Genomic DNA, 20,137 nt, shown 5'->3' with positions numbered 1-20,137 from the left:
GCCACTAAAAGTCACCAGTATTGGCAGAGGTCATCTGCCTGGCACTCCAAGAGGGCAGAGAAGGTGTGTGGTTACAGGATGGGTTGAAATCACAGTCACTATGAAGGGAGACTGGCAGTCAGTCTGAAGGCGTCCCGTACACTAGGAGAAATAGGGACACTGGGACCAAAACAGCCTTCTTCAATTAAAGTCATCCTGACATCAAAATACCCCTTTGGGGGTGCCTGGGTGGCTCAGTCGTTAAGCGTCTGCCTTCGGCTCAGGGCGTGATCCCGGCGTTCTGGGATCGAGCCCCGCATCGGGCTCCCTGCTCCGCTGGGAGCCTGCTTCTTCCTCTCCCACTCCCCCTGCTTGTGTTACCTCTCTCCCTGGTTGTCTCTCTGTCAAATAAATAAATAAAATCTTTTTAAAAAACCCAAAAAACCAAAATACCCCTTTGAAGGGCAGGTTCTAGGAGTGGGGGCACAGAGCTGAACTGACTCACCTTCAGAGACGCAAGCACCCGAGCACTGGAATACCCCAAAAGCAAGGGACGCGCTTCCAGCTTCTACTATTTCTCCTTTTCTTTGGGGGAGTTCATGGAAAAAAAAAAAAAGGCTCGAACCTGTAATACCACATGGTAATTGGCTTTAAGTTGGTGTCCTGTCTCTTGCACGCAGAATACCAGGACCGTGACCACAGCCCCAGCTCGCTATCATCCCGAGTGCAAGTCAAAGTAGTACCTAGTCTCTTACGTTCTGTGGAGTTTGGATCCAAGCTGCTGAAAAAATGCCCTAAGATTGGCTGATTCACGATTCCCAATTTTTGTGACTGGTCTGTGTACAAAGAATGCTTCCTCTTGAATTTCAGAGCCAGACTCAAAAGTTGCTTTTGAAACTGCCCCAACTCACCAGTGTAAACTAGAATACAGATGACTCTTGATCAGCATGGGACTTGGGGGCACTGACCCCCTGCACAGTCGAAAATCCACCTGTAAGTTTTGACGCACCAAAAACTTAACAGCTAATAGTCTACTGTTGACTGGAAACATTATCAATAACATACACAGTTGACTAAACATATTTTATTTGTTCTATGTATTATATACTGTATTCTTACAATAAAGTAAGCTACAGAAAAGGAAATATTACTAAGAAAATCATAAGGAAGAGAAAACACATGTACACAATTGTGCTGTTCAAACCCATATTGTACAAAGGTCAACTGTATGTTCTATTTTCCATTGATGGCTTTTTTTCATTTTACTTGCCGCCATCAATCTATTTAATTTCCTTAAGAAATAATTTATTTTGCTAGGGCGTATAGGCTTTTAAAAATGAGCTTCTACGGGAAGAAGCCAGTTTCAGGGCTAGGCAGATGCTAGAGAGTGTCTTGTCAAACATGGTCATTTTCCAGGTGAAATTAAAGCTGCAGGACTCCATCCACCCACCCCCCCAGCTGCAGGACACAGCTTAACGGTGACACAGCTCAGATCACCCTGCATAACTCTTGATAAAAATGCACGGTTTTCTTTCATAGTCTCTGTATTACCTAAAAATTAATTAAAAATGTACCAGACTCTGTGGTAATCATCAAATTGTGATGGATGTAGAAAATGATTTGATTTCATAAATGTAATTTGCTTTGGGGATTAAAACCATTAAAATTAGTGCATTCTCCAAATTGCTACATATTGCGTCCTTTGGAAATGGCTTTAGATGCCATGGCTGGAAATGTAACAACTCGAATAAGGCAAAGATGCAAAGTGATTTTGAAAAAAAAAAGAAAAGAAACCAGAACAAAAACCACGCACTAGGATTTAGGTAAGCAACGCTTAAGAAGTAACCTTGGCAAGTCCGAGGGTTACGTATACAGCCCAGGGGCGCCTAGGTGGCTCAGTCAGTTAAGCACGTGACTCTTGATTTCAGCTCAGGTCTTGGTCTCAGGGTTGTGAGATCGGACTCCTTGCTGGGCATGGAGCCTGCTTAAGATTCTTTCTCCCTCCGCCCTTCCCGAGCCACTCAACCCCATTCTCACTCTCTAGGAATAAAAAAAAAAAAAAAGAAAGAAAAGAAAGAAAAGTACATAGCCCAGAAAATGTGTATTAAAATTGAGATGTTAAAGTTTGTTTCAAATATTAGCATCCAACAAAGAACTTAACACTCCATTATACACACTCCATTAAGAAGGGAAAAAATCCAATGTGACAGAAAAGCAGGCAAAGAATACGAAGAGGTGATTCACAGAAGAGGCAATGTTACTGACTAATAAACTATACAAAATGCTCGATCTTAGCAACCAGGAAAGTGCAGACTAAAATGAGATACAATCTCACATTCATCAAACTGGTAAATATTGAATCTGGTAAAACCAAAAGTTGGTGAGGATGTGGGGAAGAGCGACTCTCATATGCTTGGTTTGAAGAATCGTTTGGCAGCATCCTGTAAACTTGACTTGGGAATCCTATGGAGAAACTCGTATATGTTCCCGAGGAGACAGATATGAGAATATTTATGGTAGAATTGGCTGTAAACAGGAGGATAAACAAAGTGTGGAATATCTGATTCATGGAACACTATCCAGGAGTTAAATGAATTGATCTACAGAGTTACGTATGTTGGTGTGAATGCGATGAATGAAGAAAGCAAGGTGCATGATTATATATACTAGAGGATAGCATTCATGCAAAGTTTAAAAATACAGAAGCGATACTCTACGTTTGTCGACTATACTGAAGCAGAGTAAATATATAAAAGCATGGATGGGGGCGCCTGGGTGGCACAGCAGTTAAGCGTCTGCCTTTGGTTCAGGGCGTGATGCCGGCGTTGTGGGATCGAGCCCCACATCAGGCTCCTCTGCTATGAGCCTGCGTCTTCCTCTCCCACTCCCCCTGCTTGTGTTCCCTCTCTCACTGGCTGTCTCTACCTCTGTCAAATAAATAAATAAAATCCTTAAAAAAAAAAAAAAAAGCATGGATGGAAGAATGCAGCTTCAGTGGTTCTCATGGCAGAGGGAGAGAAGGAGAGAGGGGAATGGGTTGGGCTGGGATATACCAGAATATACCATCTTTCTTCCTAGTTTCTCTTAGGTGATTTCATCCAGCACATGGTAGGCACTTGTATCTATTTGACAAGAGAGTGAATGAATAAATCTAACTCCACAGCATTAAATCCCACCTAAATGCAAGTGACTCCCAAATTTTTATTGATTGATTTATGAGAGAGAGAGAGCACACACGCATGCACGAGTGGGCAGGGGGAGGGGCAGAGGGAGAGGGAGAGAGAGAATGCCAAGCAGACTCCATGCTGCATGAGGAGCTCAATGCAGGGCTTGATCCCATGACCCTGAGATCAGGACCTGAGCCAGAACCAAGATCTGGATGCTCAACTGACTGAGGAAGGTGTGTGCAAAGGGCAGGTGGTGAGAACTGGCTGCCTCTAGGACATGAATGGTTCTGTTGCTTAGATCCAACACTTACGAGGTTTAGAGGTGAGGAAAAGACCAGAGAGAAAGGGTCATTAAGTGAATGAGAATGAACCAAAAATGACTGGCACGACCAACACCACCTCGCCCGCTATGCCCTTCCCAACCCAAACTGCACATGACCACGAAGGAATGGAAAGTCGTAGTGTTCTAAATGTAATCATCTTCTCCCAGTTCCAACTGAACAATAAGCTACAATCTCTTTCTCTCAAGTCATCAGAACTTTCCAAATGCAGTTGCCTGAGTTCAAAAGGAAATGGCTGACAACCATTATCACTTGAGTAATTTTTAACTGCCGGTAATTACATCTGAAGAAATGCTACCCCTAGCTAATTACACAGAGGGTGACTTCTCAAGAAATAGTGTATTTGGCTCTTCCTGCATAACTTGACTTCCCTCTGTATAGAATGACATAGGCAGGTGAGAAAGCAAGGAATAATTTGGGAACACCACCAACCACAAAGTGGAATCAATCAAAAGAGAAAGAAGTTCATCTATTCATTCCAGGAATCTTAGCCTGGGCACTCTTGACATGGTGGGTCAGGCAATTCTTTGTGTGGGCATTGTTCTACCCATTAGGAGGGTGAAAGGTACATATCCTTAGTTTCTGTCTACTAGATACAGTTGTGACCATCAGAAATGTCTCCAGAGATTGCCAAATGTCCCTGGAGGCAAAATCACCCCAGTTGAGAACCACTAGTTCAAAAAAAGTATTTCTTGAGCCCCCATGCATTGTGCAAAGCATTGGGGACATAGTAGTTTCTGTCTCAGATAGCTTAGAGTCTACTGAGAGAACCAAACCCTAAGAGCTCAAACATATAATAGTAAATATATAACTACACATTTATAAGTGTTATGAAGTAGAGAATACCATGATGTGTAAATTGGGGAGCTCACTTAGATGGGGTGACGTCAGGAAGCTGTGCTAAGGAAAATGGAGCTCAAAGGTTGTAACCTGAGTTGGTTAAGTAGGGATGGTCAGGGAAGAGTGGGGTAAAGAACATTTCAAGAAGAAGAAACAGTATGTGCAAAGAGACTGGGGTGGGGGAAAGTTTTGGCATGCTTAGGGGTCAGAAAGGCCAATGCAGCTGAAGCATAGTAAGAAAGATGGAGCATGTCCTAAGATGAAGTCAGGGAGGAAGCATGGACCAGATTACCAGTCTCACAGGTCACGGTCAGAAGCTCTATTTTACTTCTAAGCCCAACCAGTCAGAAGTTCTATTTTACAGGTCATGGTCAGAAGTTCTATTTTACTTCCAAGTCCAGCCAGAAGCCATTGTGCAGCACTGTTTGAGATATGGGGAGCATACCAGTGACGCAAACAGACAAGGTGCCTATATTCAGAAAACTTCTGCTCCAATGGACGAGCTGGTTGATATATAACAGCATTCCCTGCTCCTGTGTGTAAGTGGTGGAGGGAATTCAGAGTGGCCATAAGTGAAGCCCCTGGAGGCCACGGTCATAGTGCAGGGGAGAAGTGGCAGGGGCACAGGTTGGAGGGGGAGCACTGGAGATGCAGAGGGAGTAGTGCATGAGAAAGAACGTGCCCAAAGCTCTCTGGGTTTGGAAGGGACTTTTAAGCTCACTGAATCTAGTTTCTATTGATGCCGATATGCCCGTTTGGATAACGCAAACAAAAGACACACACACTCCTGCCTGTACATCTCCAGTAACAACAGTAATTGTCCAAGAGCGGTCTGTGCACTTCCTGCAAACGTCTGTCAGTTTTTCAAACATTTAAAGACAGTTAAGTCCTCCCCAAGCTAAATATTCCCATTTCTTTCCACTGATCTTCATATGACAGATCATCAGAACCCTTTGCTATGCTGTGGATCTCAGAGAACATTCTCCCATCCACAGCCATCGGCCTGCATTGTACTGTGTGTGTAACACGACCAGCACTCAATTCATACACAACTTACTAATTTCATCTCCACCAAAAGGGGGGGTGCGTACAGTAAATTTAGTCAAACGCTGACATCTACACTCTTGGCTTTATTTTTTGTGTAACTTCTTCTTCTATTTTAAGATTCCAGAATCTATAGGTCTTTTTCAATTAATCATGATTTGCTCGTGAATGAAGGTAAATATATCCGGCCCTGGTCTGTATTCCTAAAAACTGATTGCAAGGATTACCAAACAAAGCGAATGTTGACAACGAGGAAGACATAATAGTAATGCTAATAAGAGAAAAAGCTCATTGCGAGTAAAGGAATCATCAACCATGGCACTTCTGTACACCTCTGGGAAAGACATCTGCAGCTATGGTTTCAATAAAATTGCAGAGCTGTGCTTCTGAAATGCCTTAAGGAAACTCTGGGCTTGGGAATCTGTGGTTCCACAGTAATGTCAAAAGCCCAGGAGGTCATGAATGACTCATAATGTCCCACTGCTTTTTGAATGTCTCCACATCTAAATCCACAGTTGGCAGTGAAACAAAGGACAATATTATAAGCATTTTATGCTGTTTTGAAAGCAAACTTTTAGCTTTCCCTGTCTGAAAAGAAAAAGAAGTGCGGTCAAAGAGTTCAATTTTCTGAACTACTACCAAAATACATTCCTTTTCGTTATATTAGTTCTTATTATCCAGGATGACAAGGTCACAGGAAAAAAAAAAAAAAAACCAATTGAGTTCTTCCTCTTTTTTTTTTTTTTTCTCAAAGAAGTTGCATTAAATTTAAATTGGATTCTATCAAACCTAGCTACACACGGACATTTCCTGTTAGTTACCTGGATCTGAATTTTCTAGACCAGTGCTTCTTAAACTTTAATATGCATATAAATCACCTAGAGTTGATGAAAATACAGACTCTCATTCAGAAGGTCTCTGGTGGGACCCGAGATGCCGCATTTCTAATGAGCTCTAGGTGATGCCTGAACTGATAGTCAGGGACCACTGTGATTAGCAGGCTGTTTCTTAAGCCACAGCCCCTCCCTAGATTGCCATTCTCAGTAAAAAGAAGTTGAAGCAGAGGGTCACCTAAGGGTCTTTCCAGTTTTAAAATTCCATGATTCCAACTAATTTTTATTTCATTAATATCTATATGTCATGAGTCCTTTCAGTCCAGACAGGCAATAGAAAATTACCAGTATGTCTCACTTCCTATAACAGATGGTTGTTTAAAAATAATTAGTAAATCATCTTATAAAATGAGTCATGCCTTTACTTCTCCAGAGAAATGTACTATTTAAGGAATCCTGGTTTTCTACAAAGGAAACAATCTCCAAGTGTTTGTTTCAACAGTCTGAATTTCCTTTTGTAAGGATTTTTTAGCATTAACACCTATGTGACATGAAAACCTACTGCTTTGGTTAAAATTTGCAAGATGGGGAGTACTCGTGGAGGACACGTCCACGAACACCACACATGTGGGAAAGAAGGCAGCTCTCTCTGCTTTTTAGAAAGCAGACCCAAGAAATGGAGAGCTATCCATGGATGCTTGTCCAATAGTGGAGAAGACACACACACACACACACACACACACACACACACACACACACGTGGTCTTCTCTACTTTCCAGTGGCTCTCAACCTTAGAGGCAGATCAGAAACACTTACTCAGGGGAAGTAGTCTGTCAAAAAGTCCAATGTCTGCGCCCTGTCTCTAAATTCTGATTTAACTGATCTCAGTTCAGACCTGGCCACGAGCATCTTTCTTTAAAGGCTCCACAGGCTATTCTAGTCAGGTGAGTTGACATAGCTAATGTGTAACAAGTTGATAGAAATAAAATAAATAAACAAAAGTGGGAATAAATAAAAAGTGGGAATCCTGGAAGATCTTGTCGGTGTGAGTAGTACACCTCACTCTGTATTGGCCTTAAATGTGATCACGGTCCTCACCTGGTGAGAATAAATATCAGGCAGAATCATAATGACGTTTTTCACGAGCTGGCTTATACAGAATACTCCTGAATTCCTTTTACCAGCCTTTTAGATAAAAGGTCCTCAGGAACCTTTAAGCACCTGTCACCAAATGTCATGCTTTCCCGTTCTTAAGTAAAAGGTTCAAATGATACGCTGATGAAGCAAAGTGAAGATTAATAAGAAAGAGAGTAACTTCCAACACAAATCACCACCATTGCCGGACAATCCTTGAATGGAGGGAATGTGCCTTGGCCCAGGTGAAAAAAACCTAGGGGTTTTAACCAATTTCAAACTCGGTATGAATTAGCAGCATAATGTGTCCACGAGCAACTCAAAACAAAACTAGGCTACATCAACAGAAGTAGAGTTTTCACAAAAAGAGACATCAGACCTGCTTTTGTATTAGCCAGACCACGTCTAGAAACTGCTGCTCATTTAAAGGAGAATCTGGGTAAAACGGAACGAGAGCGGTAGGTGAAAAGACTCAACAGTATATCTTGGGACGAGGTATGGTTGAAAGAGTTGGAGATGTTTAACCCCCAGAAGCAGAGCCAGTGAGGGGGGATGCGGTGAGGCGTATGGTTGGTATCTAAGGGTATTGTGCTGCTATATGCAGCTTCCATACTGAGACATCGTCAAGATTACTTGTGAGAATGTAGGAAGAAGCCTATTATTAAAAACATTTTAAGCACCTAAGTTTGCAAATGATTTACTTAAGGACTTCTGGGTTTGAAGAGCAATGGTAACCTGAGTCCACATTTCTTCCTCACTCTCTGAAAACAAATACAGAATCAAATGTCGTCAGTGTTCCTGGGGAACAGAGAACACTGTTCGGATTACCTATAAGAAGAAGAGAATATATATACAAATTCTAATGAGCTACCATACCCCTCTAGCCTGTGGCTAGGCAAGTGGAGAGGGCAAGCTTGGAAAAATGAGCAGGGTGGATGTATTGACTTAGAAGCAGCACAGACAAAATCACCTCCGGAAAGAGCGAGGGAAAGCATAAATGCACAGGTTGGGACCTGGTCATTCTTAGTCCTTGCTAAAGAGAAGGAGCCCCAAGGTGTGTCAGACAGGAAGCAGAGTGTGTTGGGAAGAATCGGGTATATAAAGAAGATGTGGTACTTGGAGATAAACAACGAAGGGAAAGGAGAAAAGAGAAGAGAAGTCAGGATCTTGCAGAAGACAAAGAGAAACAGTAATAGGTTGGCTACCATCCTCCCCCGCTCACAAACTGAAAACCTTTCTTGAATGGAAAAGGAAGGGTAGTGGGTCCAGCCAGCCTGTTATAACCGAGTATAACATCAGGGACTCCATGAGAACAGATCACACATGAGAACATAGCCTACCGCCTGTCCCATATGCAGGGAAAGAGAAGTACGTTTACAATTCCAGAACCAGGAGCTACAACATCCAATGTGGTAGCCACTCACCACACATAGCTTTTGAGCATTTGAAATGCGGTCAGCCCAAATTGAGATGTGCTGTAAGTGTAAAATCCACACTGGATTTCAAAGACTTAACATAAAAAACAGAATGAAAGAATCTCATTAGTGATTTTTGGTTTTGATTGCTGAATCATGATATTAACCTTAAATATGATTATAATCTCCTCCTGATTAAAATCCATACTGGGCAAAATATACAGCAGGCAAAATTGAAATGATAATATTTTGCTTCTATTGTGTTCAATATATTACTAAACTTAATTTTACCTGTTTCTTATGAGTTTTTAAATGACACTACTAGATAACTTAAAATTATATGTGTGGCTCACATTATACTTTTATTGGGCAGCATTGGCCTAGAGAGAAAGATCAGGAAAAAAGAAGGAACTACCCAACAGTTATACTTGTTTGAAAATGAAACAGGCTGTGTCAGGAAGCATATAAACTATTGCTATTTGGAAAATGAAATTCTGTGACAACTGCTTCTGGCCAGGATGGAGAAACAGGGATTAGATTATCCCAGCATGTTAAACAACTAGAAAGCTGTATCAAAAAAAAAAAAAAAGCAATAGTTTTTAGACACTGTTCAATAAGCAGCTCAGGGTCGTGGCTCCTGAGAAAAGGAAAACCAGGGCGGGAGCCCTGCAACGGTCCCAGCACACCATCTACTCCTTCTAAGCTGAAGCACAGTGAAGAGCCCAAGAGTCCAGGGGTGCCACCGAGCTGAGGAAACAGAAGTTGGAGCTCCCCAAAGCGAAGCTGGTATTCATGGAACAGAATGCTGGGAAGAAGGGAGACCCACAGAAACAGAGCTCTAGAGATCGTCAGTGGAATCAGCTTCAGTCTTTGACTGAGTACTGACCTGTGCAGGTGAGTCAGGAAACTACCAAAGGCCAGGCAAAGAATCACCAGCAAAAGTTGGCAAAACAACCCTGCGAGCTCAGACTGTGGTGGCAGCTTGTTGTCTTCTCACCAGTCAGAGTGAAAAGAACTCAGTATATGGACACGAAGAAGAATGCTAAGAAGGACTTCACGTAATAGCCATCGACCAAAGGCTATTCTGGGCTCACCCTAGCAAAGCTTAAAAACAAGCCTTTGAAAGGATCAGACTTATTACAAGCATCTTGGTGGTGTACAAAAACAAAGTACACTCATTGTACTACACACACAAACAAAACACCCATGGTACCAAAACAACAAACAAAAACTACTATTTAAAAGGAATACAACAAAATCCAGCAACCAACAATGTAAAATTCAAAATACCTGGCATCTAATAGAAAATTACTAGGTTTGCGAAGAAGTTGGAAAATATGGCACACAACCAGGACAAAATTTGATGAATAGAAATAGATCCAAGATTATCGGAGATGATGGAATTAGCAAACAAAGGTGTTAAAATAGCTATTACAAATATGCTCCATATATTCAAGGAGGTAGAGAAAAACACACACATATTAAGAAAAATGGAGGATATTTTATAAAAGGCCAAAATATAATTTATAGAGATGGAAAATACAATATCTGAAATTTAAAAAATACACTAGATGGAATTAACTGCTGATTAGACACTGCAGAAGAAAAAATCAAAGATTGTGAAGACACAGCAATAGTAATTAATCAAAATGAAGCATAGAAGGGGGCACCTGGGTGGTTCAGTAGGTTAATCATCTGAGTCTTGATTTTGGCTCAGGTCATGATCTCAGGGTCATGAGAGCAAGCCCCATGTCAGGCTCCATGCTCAGTGAGGAGTCTGCTTGAGATTCTCTCCCTCTCCTCATGCGGATGGGTGTTAGGCCCAGGATGAGGCAGGCAGAGACAGGAGGCCCTTAAGGATGGCAGCGCCAATCCCCCAGCCCTGGGAGGCTCGCAGGCATGTTCTTCTCTGGGCATCATCCTTGGTTGAAGGGAGCTGCCTCGCCCAGAGTTACGCCCCCTCACCAGAGGGCAGCCACATCCAGTGAGACGTTCAGGTCAGGGTACAGGGGTCCCAGCCCTTTGCCACAACTGGACATTCCTGCAGGGTCACCCAGCTCTAGGGCTTTCTGTAGGTTTGGCTGAAGACTTTGTTATAAATGCACCACAGTTAAAGTTCTCCCTCTGCCCTGTCCAGCTCCCTTCATCCCCTCAAAGGCGTGGACCGTTACGGCACCCCTGAAATCCTCCCGTGTGCATGCGGGCACGTACACACACACACACTCACATGCTCACGCACTCACGCTGATAAGGGGCAGCAAGAAGAGTACAGAACATAGGCAGTTCGCTTTCCATCCCCTGCACTCCCTCCCTGAGCTTTGCCCTCGTCTGTTACTCTCTTCTTCTGGACAGCCAGGCCCTCCTAGAGCCCGGACTTTTGCACATTCTTCATACCATCTTGTACCCAGATAAGCGGGGCGAAGGAGATTTCTGGGGGTGCAGGTAGATTCAGAGGCTTCTACCAAATCATGGTATCAATAGTCACCCAGTGCGGCTGCTAAGGGTCAGCTCCGACCTTAGCCTGTGAGCCCAGAATGGCCGGGCCTCGGGGAGTGCTCTAGAGATGGGGTCAGCAGTTGCCATCCGGCCACATGAGCGAGAACAGCCAATCCCATTCCCTTGAAAGACATGACCAAGGTTTCCAGAAATTCTAAAAACATTACAGAAGCGTGAATACAGGCCCAGGTTGCTTGGTGCAACACCGCGGCTGAGGTCTGACTGGGAGCCAGGGAAGAGTGCACGTGCCCAGTGCTGCTCTCTTTAGCATTTCCAGAGTCCATTATATGTGGCAGAAAATAGACCCCACTGAGAGCTCAGGCTTCCGCGGATGGCACACTTGCTACTCCCCAAACAGAACCCAGATAACGCCATCTACACAGTATGTCATTCAGACGCTAAAGCCCACATCCTAAATCAAAATCAAAGTGCTGCCAACGTTCATTTATTTAACCCATTATCTACAGATGGAATGAGTTTTCAGGAATAAGCTTTCTTTTATGTTACATAAAGCTCTCTTCTGAGACTTCTGTAGAGGGGGAGGGGAGGGGACCACCGGAAGGGTGTGGCCACAGACAATAGATCTCTCCCCTACACATGCTTTTACCAATCTCTCTGGCCCCAGCGCCCACTGATAACACTTTCACCTCCAGGTGTGAACGTGTAGCTTTATTAACGAGCCATGAACTGTGCTTGTCCCCTTGTCTAGGCTGATACAGAAACAGAAACTCAAGTTCCATATAAAAACTCTGTGTGTGTACATGTGTTAATGTGCTTGTGTGTGTGCCTGTCTCACTAATAAAATGGAGAGTATCTATCTGTTCCTTCCAGGAATATGTAAAATTCAATTCTACTTTTGTGAAATGTGAGGGTGGGGGGCAGCAGGAGACAGAGAGAGAGAATCTGAAGCAGACTCCGTGCCCAGCATGGAGCCCAACACAGGGCTTGATCTCATGACCCTGGTCATGACCTGAGCCGAAAGCAAGAGTCTGACACTTAACCGACAGAGTCACCCCGGTGCCCCAAGGATTTTGTGAAATGATTTTTAAACCCAAGTAGGAGAGATGTCAGAGCTTCTCTTATCTCTCTCTTTACTTGAATCTTCCCCCATCCCTCACCTCCTTTTCCACTTCAGCCAGATTTGACCAGTGGCTCAAGGAAACAGCAGGGTCAACATCTGGCACAGAGGAAAGAAAGGGCAGGATTTGAGTGCCCACTGCTACCCTCAAAGATGCTTCCATGGGACAACTCTCGTTTGAAGAGGTCTCTTCCTTTTACAATGGCTTCAGCTGACTTCCTGCCCATCCAATGACCTGCCTGGTCTGCTACCTCCGAAGATCTAGCATCTTCGAAACACGGTTAGGAAACACGTAAGACAAGAAATTTAGGAGTACGCACAAAGGGAGCTAATACGTGATAAAGTAGATATGGAAAATCATTTGTGTAATTGAAAATTCACAGGCGATTGTGGGGAAGTGAGATTTGTCACTTTTGAACCAAGACCCAGCCCCTGAAAGCTAGAGATAACAGTCCTCCCTCTGCTGCAGGCATCGAGGCGCCGCCTGTGCCTATTTCCAAAGGAACGGAGGATGGATAGAGGAAAACTGAACGAAAATCTTGTTTGACTGATTTAAGGACACTGATAAAATCTTTTTCCATCCTAGGCCCATGTGCCTGGAAGGAAGAGTGGAGAAGTCGGGCTATTTTCGTCAGTAGAAGGAAAGGTGTCACACCACCTGGTCGCGGGCACCCACTGTGACTATCCTAACAGAAAGAAGAAAAATTTGGAATAAAATAACAGAAGAATTTCCAAATAGCTTGGGAAAGGCTATCAAACAACCCAGTATATATTTTTTAAAAATGGCTGGATAATGTTATCCTGCTGTAGAAAAACAGATATCACTGAAAAGGTCACACGTGGATTCCCGTCTTGATTCGAGCCGCCCGAGGAAGACCCTCTGTCCTGCGGAGCCTCCACTTCCCCATTTGGCAGGTGAGCCCCTCTTTCCATTTCTGACTTGCTTCCATCTCAAGACGTGAGTGTGAGGTCGGGTCTCCGTCTGCACATTTATCTAGGGGCCCTGGTTGTGCCTGAGGGTCTGTTATGAGGCCTCCGGGTCCAGGGCAAAGCAATGGGAATTCTGCTGGAGGCCGGGAGCTGGGAAGAGGCCAGTTTGCTCCCGGGCCTCTCACTCATGATACGTTTTCCTTCTGTTATTATCTTAGAGCCATGCAGATGGCTGCCGCTTCTATTTTGACTTCTTTAAACAACTCCACACCTTCAAGTTTATAAAAACTCAGATTTATGATTGTTTTAAGCCACAAAATCTCCTAATGGGGACAGCCCTAGGGAGATTTTCTAAAGAGTGCCCTCTCCAAAGACCAGCGATTCACGATTACTGGCAAGGTAATGGTGACAAAGGGGACTGAGCAGAGTCGTGATAAGATTATGAAATTTGTAGTGAAAGAACACAGAAAAGCACGTGCTGTGTGATTCCAATTATATAAGGTTTAAGAAAGTCGAGGGGCGTCTGGGTGGCGCGGTCTGTTAAGCGTTCAGCTCAGGTCATGCTCTCAGGGTCATGAGATCGAGCCCCATGTTGGGCTCCATGTTCAGTGTGGAGTCTGCTTAAGACTCTCTCTCCCTTTCTCTCTGCCCCTCCAACTGCCCCCCACCCCCGCTTTCTCTCTCTCTCACTCAAATCAATCAATCAAGTTTTTTTTTTTTTTTAAGAAAATTGAAACTAATCTATGGGGACAGAAACAAGAACAGTGGTTGCCAATGTGGGAATGGGTGATGATCAGAAGTAGGCACTAAGAACTTTATAGGGTCACAGAACTAATGGTTGCATGGTCTATACATTTATTAAAACTCACTGAACGGGAAACAAAAAGATGAAGTGTGTGAGAGCTGAGCCTACGTCACACTAAACACACGCATGGAGAAACACGGATATAAACACACACATTAAATACGTATCCCTCGTGTTGGAGGTCATGTGTTCACAGACACAGGGCTACTGGGGAAGCAGAAGAGCACGGCATTAGCAGCATAAGCTGTGAAGTCCCGGGCTTCCCAGGCGTGAAGCCCGCTCCTGTGTGACCTTGGGGAAGTCATGTACCTTCTTCACGCACCCCCTCTCTTCCCCTAGAAAGCAGCACAGCTTCACGTACAAGTGAGCAGTACATTACAGTCCGGTAGGAAGGACTTGACGAGGGGGCCATGCCGTCCTGGTGGATACTGAGTGGTGTCTCCCAGTTCTGAAAGTCTATTTTGTGCCTCGGCTGAATGTACAAGTGGAAGAATATTCAAATCTAGAATTCTTTCAGCCAAGCAACTTTGCACAGTTACTTTTGACAAGTTTATAAACTCCACTGTTGTTTCTTTAATAGATTGTTAAAGCAGTTAACCTATATAAGTATGCAGAAATATGGAAATGTAAATTGATAGCATTTTTTAAAAGATTTTATTTATTTATTTGAGAGAGAGAGAGTGTGTGTGTGTAGGGGTGTGTGTGCGTGCACACACGCTCGCGCATGCCCAAATAAGTTGGGGGGAGAAGTGGGGGGAGGGGGAGGGAGAGACGAGCAGACTCCCCCGCTGAGAGAGAGCCCTACACGGAGCTCCATCTCATGACCCTGAGATCATGACCTGAGCTGAAACCAAGAGTCATACACTTAACTGACTGAGCCACCCAGGTGCCCCAAACTGATAGCATTTTTATAATACTCTATTTTAACTGCCATCCTTTGTGATATTTTTATCTCTTGTTCAGCAAAGGGCAGTTTTTAGATCCATTATTAACTATTAACGAAAGAGACCTGGAGGCTTGCTGGATGTTACAGATTTTGTATTTCTTCCCTAACACACTGATATCTGAGAGAGTGTGTCAAAAAGATCATCAGAATGTGAGTCACGAAGGTGAACTGGCCGAAGACAGCTTAGCAAATGGTCATGGGCGCTCTTAGGTGGACGCCTCACTCAGCTGCAGCATTCTCTAAGTGGAAGGGAGGGAGGGCTTGTCTACAGCCAACTGCCAGGTGACTTGGAAGTCACAGCCTCTCTGTGACTTGCCACAAAAAACCTGAGTTAATAGGAATAATGGCAATGGTAACGGCAGCCAACCTTCTCATGTACTTGCTACATGCCAGTTACTGTTCTGAGGGCTTTATCCTATAAGGCAGGTGTTAATATCATCGTCCCCATTTTACAGGTGGAGAAACTGAGGCAGTAAATGGAAGTAATATGCCTCAGATCACACAGCCAGCAAACGGGAAGGCCTGTACTCTTAGCTATTCCAGACTTGCTTTACTAGGAAGTAAAAACCTAAAAAAAAAAAAAAAACCAAAAGACTAAAACTAAACTAAACTAAAAAAATAATTCCAAAACGTTTTCTTATGTTTTTTAGAAAGTTCAGAAACAAATTAAAGAATTTGCACCGTGTTTCATTCTACTATCTTGATGACTCAAGTTGCTTATGGACTCTTTCTTACTCTGTGCCAGTTTTTTCCATTAATTTTCTGGTTATTTCAGATCAACAGTTAGAAAAGGCGAAGTATTACAAGTGAGGAGACTCATGTTCGAGTCTTGTCTTTGTCACAAACTTACTGTGAGAATTTGGTCGAGGCCTCAGATTTCTTCTCCTTATGAGAAGGTCCTTTCTTTAAAAGAGTTCAGTGTGTGTCAAGTGTCATCTGTGAACTTGAGAGACACTGTGTGTCAGGAGCAGATGGCGGGGCAGGCGGCCAGGGGCTAGTTGCTCCGTCCTGGCTGGAGGCTGTCATGGCTGCACGCTCAGCCCCGCCCTCCGTGTCTTGGCTGCGCCCCAGCCCAAGATGTCAAAGAGACATGCTTGAGTTGGCCGGCACCCAGTGTGATATTTAGGAAGAAGAAAATAAAAGTGTAGGGATGACCACATTCTCTTAAGTAATATTAAACAAGAGCGTGCCACCCTCCTAATTTCCTCTGAAAGTACTTCTCATGTTTGCAAAGAGAATGACAAGACAAATATCTCGGCCCATCATTCTCCCCGATGTGATGTGTGGGCTGGGAGTTCCTCACAAAATCCCCCATTTTATAGGAACCAGCTCAGTTTCAGTGCCAAGTCTGGTTCTCAAGCAGCCCGATGCCTGCTAACCATGGTCTGTATATGTGAGAGTCCTGAAATCATAATGATATTGTTCCTTTAAGGTATTAGACAGCAGAAGCAAATGGGAGAATGTCCTCATCCGCCATATGCATGCAGTGACCCCACTGTTTACGGAAAATAAGGTGTGGATATTTCCACAAGCGCTATTTTTAAGATGTATAGTCACTTTTGTCTTTCCAGTCTACCATGCAAATCCGTGGAGACCAGAAAAAAGATTAATAAATAATTTTATAACTTTCCACTCCAGTGTGATTTGTTTCCCTGAATTATGTATTTGTTTGCATATTCAAAACGACTTATTAAGGGCCTACCAGGCATAAGGAACTTAAAAAGACAAATTCCCAATCTCTGTTATAAGATGTGAAAGACTTTTTAAGAGGCCTAAGGACTTCTGCTGTTCCATTTTCTAAGCATCCAAGAATATGTCCCCTTAGTAACAATCGAGGTGTGTATATTAAATGCTAACAAGTTATTAAATAGAGTTGAAAACTGACTTGCTAGTTGTTCCTCTAAGAATGTCAACTCCCGCCTTTATCTGTCTCCTCCCCTTTGCAATGCAACGGTGCCTTCAAATAGCATTCTTTAAAAGGCAGCTTTACGGCTTTGGAGGAATAAGCTGATTTCACAGCCAGTTTTGCCACTGCTATGGAAAACAGAGCGCACATGCAAGCCAGCTGAAGTCATACACACTGCAGGGATTAGGGCTGCGGGGGCCTCCACCACTGCTGTCAAATTGCAATTGGAAACAGCTTTTCCAAAGTACAGCATGAGAAATCGGGAATGCCTGTCGATGGCTCCCCGACCCACTGGGTTTTTAATCAGGCCTGGTACAACCCATTAGAGATCAGAAACATGAACATGATGCTGAAACCAAACAAGAGCATCTTCTGGTCTCCAGGTTTTGTTCAGCCTGGCTCCCTTCCAGCCTGTAACGATTGCCACTCACCAGTGATTAAGGGAACAGTTTCTGCCTAGGGAGACGGGCGCTCCGGGAAGGTTCGACCCAGGGGTGGGACAGGGCTCAGTTCAGCGCCCTTCCTTCCCTCCAAGCCCTCGATGTGCAAATGGTCTAACTGCTTGACTTTTTAACCTTATCACAGTCACTTCAACTTCATCAGTCACTCAGAGGTAAAATAACTTTTGCAGAGGTCAGGGGAAAACTATGTAGAATATTAATAAACTAGAACCCTTCGACAACAACGTTTTTTCTTGGCACGCCGATTTTAAAGGAGAGTCCACTCCCAAGAAACTAAGCTCAAGTCAGTCATTTAGTAAAACAAAACAAAAATTACTTTCAGAATTTGCTTTGAGATTAATCCAGACGTAGCCCAACTTCCTATACCTCTGTCTAGATGTAGAAGCTAGGAGATGGTAGAAAACCCAGAGGTCAGTTATCACAATGTTCGGTTCATTTGTCAACCCTTGAACAATCTTTTGGGGCACATTTACCAAAGTAGGAAAATGAATTAGTTGTACGGTTGGTCAAAACATGAGCTTATCAGATAAATTACCACCATACCTGTGACATACAAGACACTCCCTCAGATGATACAGTGCTGTATATCATGGATGGTAGCACTTGAAAATGGGCCCACTGTAACTTCCACCTTGAAAGATCCTTAATTAAAAGTCCCTTAGAAGTATGATTTTCTGACGAAGAAGGAACTGTGATTTTATTATTTTTTCTACTTGCCTTAAAGGCTCAAGTAGAATTCTGTCCGTTCGATAACATTCCCTGGCCGGCCCTTGGGTCAACTGGAATCTGTCTTCCACATCAAGTTTATGGGATGTCTCTTTAGCACAATATAGGTAGTTGCTTATAGGTGAATCTCTTCCCCCCTCCCCAGATGTTGTGTTGTTTCCCCAAAGGCAGTGATTGGCCTTACTCATTTCTGAAGCCCTCCCCACACTTGTTATAGAATTAAAACCCAGAACAGAATTCAAAACAAACAAAAAACTTCTATTGTCTAAAATGTATTGCTAATTTGTTATTATTTAGAGAAAAAGCTGTTTTCAGGAAAAAAGCATAGCAAAATGACGGACAATATTTCAGATGGTAGGAGAAGGCTCGGGGGAGAGCATTACATGCAAACTGGGTGCTCAGTGAAGGTAAAGATAAGTCTCTGAAATATTACTCGACTATCACCATAAAGCTTGTCCCAAACTAGGGCAAATTTAGACCCCTTAGGACATTCTTTAAAAAACAACAATTTTTGGATAAAAGTTTTATAAAAATGACTTGTCTTCTAAAAAAAGCAATTTCTTAAAAGCACCTCAGAGATCTACCTAAAGAAAAACATAGCTACATTTTAGATACATTTTTATCAATCATGATCAAATCAAGGGAAGAAAAGGAATTCTGGTTAACTCCAAATTAACTAGAGCGTTCCATCGTCTGGGCATCACCTTCAACCTGGCAATGAAATCCACCTGCTCAGAGGAATAGGACTCAGACAGCCCTTACCTTCATGAACAAACATCTTCTGAGCATCTTCAGGATGAAGTAACACCAGTAGAGGTGAAGGACTTGCAGGACCATGAGCTGGAGGTTGAGGAAGATGTATGAAAAGAAAGGCTCAAGGTAGTGAAGAGGCAGAATCAGGGTGCAATATAAAATCCTGAAAAAAACCAAAACAGAGGAGAGTATTTCATTACAAAGTATTAGTGAATTTTCAGTGGGAAAACAAATACTTTTCCTCCCAAGGCTTATGACATTTATTTCATTTCGAACCATGCCCAGAAAATTCTCAAGGGAAAACAATATGATAATATTACCTTTTATATCATTATTGGTGAGCTACAAAAAAAAATACAGTTGGCCTCAAGGGAGACAAGTTAAAGCAAATGGAATTTTTATTGTCATGCTGCCTACACTTCAGTCTCTGTACCTGGGTTTCCTCTTTGCAAACTGAAGAGTGTACCCAACCCTACACAGCTTCCTGGGGTTTGTAGAACAAACGGGATCATGTGTGTTTACGTGGGGTTATAATTATCCTTGTGACACACCCTCATGTATTTGGCAGCAAAGGTGAATGCGGAATTTTATAAAAGTAAATTTTCCAATAAAAGAGGCTTTTAAAGAAACAAAAATTCTATTATTACTTCCACTTTCTAAAGCGAACTGCATAATTTATGGATTTCATGAACAGACTCGTGGACATAATTTTGAGCTGCCCTCCATGACCCAGAATGCACAGCGCCTTCAGATACGACTGCTGAATGAGGGGCTCACCGGTTCCCTTCCCAAACTTCATACACTACCATGATCTTAGAGTTCCTGGATTGGTTTGCTTGTAAGTATATTATTCTAATTATTTAAAAAAAAAAGTCTATTCTTACAAAATAGGAAAACTAAGAAAAAGAAATAGAGTTGCCCATAATACCACCAGTCTAAATAAATTATATGGGGGCTTTTGTGTGCTTTGTTCTATACATATTTTATTTTTTACATGAACACATAGTAAAACTGACTCTTTTTTTTTTTTTTTTGGTGTTCTTTGAATTATAATACATGCAGAGATCTGTGTAACCACCACCACGATTAGGATCCAGAACAGTTTCATCATCTCAAAATCAACCCTTTGTGCTCTCTTTCCAATCCCACTCTCTCCCCCAGGCCTTGAACTTGGCAAACCCTCATCTGTTCTCTCTTTACTTTTGTGTTTTCAAGAAGGCCATATAAATGGGGACATACAGTGCGGCAGCTTCGGAGACGGCCTTTTTTCACTCAGCATGGT

The 20,137-nt window shown here is 43.0% G+C and overlaps 1 protein-coding gene across 1 annotated transcript in view; it reads right to left on the bottom strand.

Moving 5' to 3' along the window:
- The window catches only part of CERS3 (ceramide synthase 3), a 101,104-nt gene that overhangs the window by 10,966 nt on the left and 70,001 nt on the right, over positions 1-20,137 (bottom strand). The window contains exon 11 of the mRNA XM_026510352.4: positions 18,865-19,018. Coding sequence (XP_026366137.1) covers positions 18,865-19,018 — 154 coding nt within the window. The remainder of the gene's footprint in view (positions 1-18,864; positions 19,019-20,137) is intronic.

The sequence above is a fragment of the Ursus arctos genome, unplaced genomic scaffold, assembly GCF_023065955.2.
Source record: "Ursus arctos isolate Adak ecotype North America unplaced genomic scaffold, UrsArc2.0 scaffold_28, whole genome shotgun sequence".
NCBI lineage: Eukaryota > Metazoa > Chordata > Mammalia > Carnivora > Ursidae > Ursus > Ursus arctos.
This window is presented reverse-complemented; position numbering and strand designations above follow the sequence as displayed.